General features: G+C 39.8%; 1 protein-coding gene across 1 annotated transcript in view; it reads right to left on the bottom strand.

The window, feature by feature from the left end:
- Positions 1-367: 367 nt before the first annotated feature.
- TRDN (triadin) overlaps positions 368-7,905 on the bottom strand; it is a 179,541-nt gene continuing 172,003 nt past the window's right edge. The window contains exon 10 of the mRNA XM_075553734.1: positions 368-465. Coding sequence (XP_075409849.1) covers positions 368-465 — 98 coding nt within the window. The remainder of the gene's footprint in view (positions 466-7,905) is intronic.

Below are 7,905 nucleotides of genomic sequence, written 5' to 3'. Positions count from 1 at the left end.
CCAGCACGTGTGGTGTGTTTGGACACCTGTCGCTTCCCTCCAGGGAGAAATAGTATGTGCATTGGCAATCACGTATGTTCCAGCTTACCCACAGGGCGAGACAGACATTTGAGTTTTAGGGAGCGCCTAAGAGATCCCTGAGATCATGGAAGCCCCTCAACAGTTGGAAAACTTGCCAAATTCATCCAAGTGCTAACAACTCTGAGAAGCCTTAGCGCCCAGATGGTTGCACACTCAGCTGCTAAGTGCAAGGTCAGAAGTTTGAAACCACCAGCGACTATGCAATAGGAAAGAACTGGTCATTTGCTCCCATACTGACCACGGCCCAGGAAACTACAGGGGCCGTTCCGCTCCGTAAGATGTCTTTCTACGCGTCAGAATCAGCTCCGCGCACATGGCCACAGCAGCAACGTCCACCGATTTCTGCGGTCTCTGTGGAACGTGTTGTCGCTGTGTTTGCATTCACTTTGGAAAAAGCATGAAGGCACAGAGATTGAACTAAATTTATGATAAATTTCTAATAGGGTTAAACAGCTTAATTTCAGACAAATGCGGTTTTTGCATTTAACCATTTGCAGTGATTAAAAGAAAACATCTAAGATGTGGTGTTCCATACGGGAAATGGAAATGCTTTATGTGAGGACAGGGGACCTTTTCCTATTTGATAATGATTATTTAAAACACACATCTTTTAGGGTCTTAATTATGATAATTCAATACTCAATGTTGTAATTAATTCAAATGAAGCCTCTGAGCTGCTGTTTTCCATTTTCAAAAATACCTAAAATTCTTTATTAAAGAGGGCATATCTATTCTCTAAGATGTCCCAATGATAGGAACTGCTGTTGAATAAATAAGATTAATCTTACTAGAATTCATCTGCATCATGCATTAATCTTACTAGAATTCATCTGCATCTACATGAAATTTTAAAAAGTACATCACTGAATAAAATTTAATTTCAAGACAAACCACAAAACTCCAGTGCCATTTTGAGATAAAAATCTCAGGTTTCATTTATCTCCCTAGGCGTTTCCCTTCAGCATATTAATATATTAATGAATATTGGAGTATTATTCATTTAGCTTAATTGATTATTGCTGATGATGGAGAAGTTTTAGTTCTAGTAAGTGTGCTCCTTTTAAATCAGAAAATTATAGTAGCATGTGCTCTTGAATATGGGTAAATTTAATATGTCCACTCAAAATGTAACCATTCAGCCTTTAGATTTGGTATTACTTTTCAGAGAAACAACCCACTTGAATCATTTCTCAAAAAGAAAGCTAAAAATCAAGTCACACCTAATTATTGATCATTGGGAATCTAAGCAGCAACCAAGAGATAATAAAGCACTAGAAAACATGGCTCTTGGGGACACAGTCATTTGAATTATAAAATGTATTAAAAGAATTTACACAGCGGTGCCTCCAAAAAATTTACAAGTAGAATAATACATTTACTTGTGAAGAAGTGGGAGGCCTTGCATTTTTGTAAACTCTGCAAACACAGAGAAAAAAAATAATGTCTTTCTTAGAGCTTTTCTCAGTTCTTGTTTGGTTGTTTGACTTTAGGATCCTACCAGAGAGGTAACTGACAGAGAGCAGCGGCCACTGCTGATTGCTAATCAGTTTCCCAACCCACCGGGATCTGTAGTTTTCGGTCTCAATATCTTCAAGGCTTACCACCTTAGTGAGAAGTTTATTTTATGTTCTCGTTTATCTCACTTTGCTGTCACTCAAACTATTAAGAAAAAAATACACTTACATCTCATCACAAAAATCCACAGGCTGTTTGGCTGGCTTTATAGATATCCAGGAAAACGAGAAGTCAACTCTACACGGGATGTGAACAATTCGTGACAATGACATGTGCTCTTGAATGTGCAATCAGTCTAGTTGGCTTGCCTTTCTATTGGACCAAAGTCCTTTCACTGCCCTGCAAAGGCAGCTAACCATGATCGGCACCTTATCTGGCTCCTTTGGCGGTTGCATTGACAAGGTTTAGAAGGCACACGTGCCGCATTTAACTTCTAAGGAAAGCAGAGACTGTGAGTTTGTCTCAAAGGATACCACTTGGAAGATGGAGGCATGAAAAGGAGCAAGAACGACAGCCTAAGTGGTGGTGGCCCTCGAGCATACACGCATGTGGACATTCTGCTTGCCACCAAGGACATCGTGCTTGGTAACGCAGAAGGGCAGAGACAAAGAGGAAGATACGTGACAAGATGAATGGACACAGAGGAGCAAGAATGGGTTTGAACATAAGAGCAGTTTTGCAGCTGGCCCAGCACCAGGCAGTGTTTGTCCTGGTGAACAAAGGGTCACTGTGACTGGGAATGCGCTCAGCAGGACCTGATTGGCACCGCTCCTCGCGGGCAATCCGTTTTACTGTGGGGCTTGCTTCTAGCCACGACGGCGGAAGTTATGGCACTGGTATTTCAAAGACTAGCCGTGCTTTTGCTGAGTAGGTTTCAGCAGATCATTTAGAGAGACGAGGGAGAAAGACTTGGCAATGCATTTCTGAAAATTATGCAAGAACAATCCTATGGATGACAAAATATTGTCCACAGCACCTTTGCACTTAGTCTGGATCATCAGGAGGGCTGAGCGGAAGAGAAGGACATCAAGTTTGGTAACGTACAATCCAAAAACGAAACCCAAACTCATAAAGGAAACTCTTCATGGGAGCAGCAGAAATGGGCTCAGATGTGTTAATGACCATGCAGATGGCAAAGGATCCAGCAGTGTCTCCTGCTCACTTGAACACAATAAATAGCAACTGCCTCTACAGAGCTGTGGAGACAAATTCCACTTCTCAAAAAATCAATGTCCTTGCCTCTGAGATGGGGTGGCTACACCTACCCCTCGGATTATAATGCGAATGAAATGAAAAGGTTCATGTACGGAGCTCGATATTGTTAGTTCTTAGTAAGTGCTATCATTTTATCATCAATTATCATCTGAAATCCCACAAGCTACAAAATGCCTTACTGAGGAAACCCATGACAAATCCACTGCTGTTGAGAGTTGATTCCAACTCATAGTAATGCTGTAGGACAGAGCAGAATTGACACTTGGGTGTTTCTAGGACTATAAATCTTTACAAGGACAAGCAGCCTCACCATTCTCCCTTTAAGCAGCTGAAGGCTTCGAACTGCTCATGCTGGGGTCAGCAGTCCAATTGGCAAGCCATTGAGCCATTCTACTCCTTTCAGGGTAGCTGTGGAATCAAGCCAGGAGGGCTGTCTGAGTCATTTCATAGCTCAATATACAATGCCTAACCAAAACTGAATAGTCTTTCTTTTCGTCTTCCACTTTAAGGGGTAATTTTTAAACATTTGGAAAGCAGCATTGTGTCTATTTTATAGAGTAATCGTAGACATATAAAATAAGAAAATAACTCGAGTACATTTCAACCATTCCTCTGAGCTATTTCCATTCTGCACAATACTTGGTAAAAGGAAACGGATTTTGTAATTGTCCCATCAGTCTTCCCCTTTGTCTCTACCTGCAAGAAATGTATTTCCTTTTCTTTCTTTCTTGTCTCTGATGAATGTAAATATTCAGTGTTCACCAGCAACACAGAGACATGAAACGTTTAAAAAAGAACCATCAAGCAATTAAAAAGGAGCCTTCTGGTTTTGGAATTTTTCTCAGGAAAAGAAAAAAGAACTTGAAATTTTGCTTTCGTGGAGAATTTTCAATAGATTTCTTTAATGAAAATGATAAAACTCCACATTGTTTCAATTGCACGCATAGACTATAATTGTAAATATTTCAGAGCTTATGCTTAATTTATATAAAACAAAATGGGTACATGTTAACATTATTTAGTAGGCAACACCACAATTAATTTGCAAATATATTCTCATCATGAATGACACATTCAGACGTCATTGGAAGTCACTTGGAAGTCACCTCTCGTCTCTCTTTAAATTGTGCATAAATGGTACTATTTTGTCATTGAATACCAGAGACAGTGCTTATTTAATGTCTGCCAGGAGGCTATTTATAATTTTTTAAAATTCTCTGAGAAAATCATTGATATAATGTGCTCATAAATAATAGAACATGGAAATGGGTTCCATCATATATCATAGTCATGGAAGAGAATATTAAACCATCAACTTCTTTTCACAGGATGATTTTAATATGACAATACTGTGCTTTTTTCAATCTCTATTTTCCTCACTTTCAGTAGAAGACTTCCATTGTTATCAACAAATTTTGACCACCGAATCCCAAAACCAAACCAAGCCAAGGGCTCTAAAGCACAGTTTGGCTCTTCATGACGCTGAACAAGGACTCATTAACCACTATGAATGACCACAATAGGCAGCGTTTTTGAGGACACCGTTGTATTTATTTCCCCTTTCGGAAGGACCATGTCAATCATGAATTGTAAATATTGAATTAAAAAGGTAATGAAGACTTGAGAGAGGCAATAAAAGTTGAAGTATGAATGACACAAGACAGTCACTAAAATATAACAGGGTCTGCGTTAGAAGAAGACAGGAGTATTCTCACCATCAACATTTTGTGGCACAACTTTGTTTCGTTCTTTCTCTACATTGACTTCTCAATTGATGTGAATAATAACCAAATTTGGGCCATGCTCAAGCACTTCAGGAGATAGCATATGACCAAGAATCAATGGAATCGGAGAAAGAAGTCCAAGAAGCATGGAGACATTGGTGAAAAATAAGGTGCCAGGAATTGATAGGATGTCTGGGGAGATGTTTCAGAACATGGATACAATGCTGAAAGGACTTATATGTCTATGCCAAGAAGTTAGAAAGATAGGTCCCTGGCCAAGTGACTGAAAGAGACCAAGAGATCCACAGTTGTGCCCATTTCAAGACATCAGCATGTGGAAATTGTTGTTAGGTGCCATTGAGTCGATTCAGTCTTACTGTCCCTCTGGAGCACAGGACAAAGCACCGAATGACCTTGGCCACATGTACAATTTTCCTTCCGTTTGAGCCCATTGCAGCAGCCACCTTTTCAATCCATTTTGCTGAGGGCCTTTCTCTTTTTCACTCGCCTCCACTTTACCAAGCATGATACCCTCTCCCAGGGACTGGTCTCTTCTGACAACATGTCCAAAGTCCATGAGGTGAAGCCTCACCATCCTTGTCTCTAAGGAGCCTTCTGGCAGAACTCCTTCCAAGACAGGTTTGTTTGTCCTTTGGATAGTCCATGGTCCTTTCAGGTTTCCTCACCAGCACCAGAAATCACATACAGAGACTTTTCTCTGGTCTGCATTATTCAGTGCCCCACTTTCACAAATATGTGAGGAAATGGAAAATATCATGGTTGGGTCAGGCAAACCTTAGACCTGAAAGTAACATCTTTGTTTTTCAACACTTACTGAGCAATATTATTAATTTAACATTTGGGTAAAATTTTACTGAAGATGATTCAAAAATAGTTGCAGTAATGAATCCACAGGCAAGAGCCAGTTCAGGCTGGCCTCCGCAGAGGACACAGAAAGAGGGAACTCATTGCTGATGTCAGAAGGACCTTGCCTGAGAGGAGACAATCCCAGTGTTGACCCGTGTGCTCTAGCTTACATGCAAATGCGTTCGACTGTGTAGGATAATAGTAAATTACAGGTAACATTGCAAAGAATGGGAACACCCGAACACTTCACTGTGTCCAAATGGAACCAATAATTGACCAAGAGTCCAACAGTCATCTTTCAAAGAGAAGAAGGGGTTAGTGTGTGTTTCCGAGGACATATTGCACTGAGCGACTGTGCTGTGAGACAGCTCTTTAAAGTGATAAAGCTCTGTCACTTAGAGGACCAACGTACCCTTGACCCTAACCATGACATTTTCAATCAATTCGTGGGAAAGGTGAACAATGAGGAAAAAGACCAAAACGGAATAGATGCTTTAAGTCATGATGTTGACAAAGAATGTTAATAAGCCACGATGATAAAACGGAATATAAACATTGAGGAAATGCTGTGCATACACCCTATTGAAGTTTGTCCTAACTGCTGTGGCCAGTTTCATTCTACCATTCTGTGAGTACAATCTACTTCTTATGATGCAGTTTGTGTGCACTATCACCTGACAGATCACTCCCTTGGCTTCTTTATACTGTTGTTTTATTTGAGAAAATCTGATGAGAGTCAGTCTCTTTGTTTTGAAATTCCTGTTGTGACCATCAGCACCTAGTACAAATGAGGAATTCCATAAATACTGGGAGACTGATCAATAGAACACGTGTAGGCATATCAAGCTGAACGCTAACATTGTCAAAATATATTATCTTTCACTTTGGAATAATTATCACTATTAATCTGGAGTAACAGATTAATATCTAAATGCAGACTTTCTTAGAAATCGATATGTAAACTATATTGGGCTAGAATGGCTGTTATACATCTGAGCCCCCAACGCTGACTGACGGACTGAACAGCCGCATTCAGGAATATTAATACTGTAAAATTCATGATTCTCTTCACCTTGCACAAACACAAACAAAATCTGTGCTGGAAAAAGCTATGTGGTAAAAATAATGTTTATCAAACAGGATTCTCTGAAAGTAGTGAATATGTTATATCAAAATAGATACGAGGGATATTAATTTATTATTCACACCTTTAAGATAAGGCTTCTTTGGGTCAGAGATAAAAGCTCTGCGTCTGTTTGACTTGTTCGAGGACTGGAGGCATCATTCTTTATCCATGGGGCCCCTAAATGAACGTGGGAGCAGCACTGGGGAATATATTCCCATACATTACTGGCATTCTTTTTTAATCCTCAATCTTGCATCTAAGCTGACAGATAAGATTATTACAAGACATGACACATTAATAAATAACACCTAATTAGTTGGATAATTCACTGATTACGCCTTAATTTTCTTGCTTCTCATGCAGCAATTCAAATTACCCTGTATTATTTCTTCCTTTTCAGACTATTTTAGCACATGCTTTGAATAATCCCTGTAGGTTACCTGAAAAGAATTTGTTCTTGGCTGGCAACAGATTCATGCCATTGATAGTGATAAGGCTGGACCAAAAGAAGACTTTACTGGAAATTTCCTCATGGCAAAGACGTAGCTAGAGAGCATGAAACTTCTTTTAAAGGGGTGGAGACAAGGATTCTGAGGAAATGACGACAGTGAAACCTGAGCTTCTCCAGGTTCGCTTCTTTTGGCCATATGGGTGCTGTCTTGGGGGAGGAGGCTCACCTTCATGTTTACTGGTGTTTCCCTAAAAGCCCAAACTCCTTCATGGCCTGAGAAAGAAGTAGCAGTAGCTGAAAAAATCATATCGCTCACAAGTGCTTGGATCTGGTTCTCGGGATGTGCAAGCTATTAATAGTGACTGGGATGCTCAATGGATTCATTTCGACAGATATGACAATCTGATCTATTTATCTGGAACAGCTTCCACAGACTTCAAATAATGAGAAAGCAACTCTTGTGGAGGGGTAGGCCAAGTGCAGGAACTACGTGTTCCCATAATGACTGTAAGCTTTCCCCTTTTGGCTTCTCACTTCTGCCTAATTCTGTATGCTGCCTGCAGTTTGCTGATGCACACCTCACACCAGCCTTGGTTAATTCTGCGTCTCCGTCTCTAGAGATACTACAAATAGCTCCTTTAAGAAATCTGTACACAGGGCCTATTTTCAATGCTTAGAAACCTGTCATCTTTTTTAAATAACAAGATTATTTCTAGGAATAAATAAAGGAAACAGCTCTTGGATGATCATCACTTTCCCCCCTTATTAAGATAAATAATTCAACGCAGCAAACATTGTGTCTCTGGGAAGGTATGAAGTGGTAAGAATTTAAAGTCTAGTGTTTGCTAAAGACATGTACAAGGTGACAGAAAAAATGTGCTAGGGAAGGATTGATCATGATAACTAAATACAAATTATATAAGAAG

Source organism: Tenrec ecaudatus, chromosome 7, assembly GCF_050624435.1.
Source record: "Tenrec ecaudatus isolate mTenEca1 chromosome 7, mTenEca1.hap1, whole genome shotgun sequence".
Classification (NCBI taxonomy): domain Eukaryota; kingdom Metazoa; phylum Chordata; class Mammalia; order Afrosoricida; family Tenrecidae; genus Tenrec; species Tenrec ecaudatus.
The sequence above is the reverse complement of the archived record's forward strand: the minus strand, read 5'-3'. Positions and strand labels throughout refer to the sequence as shown.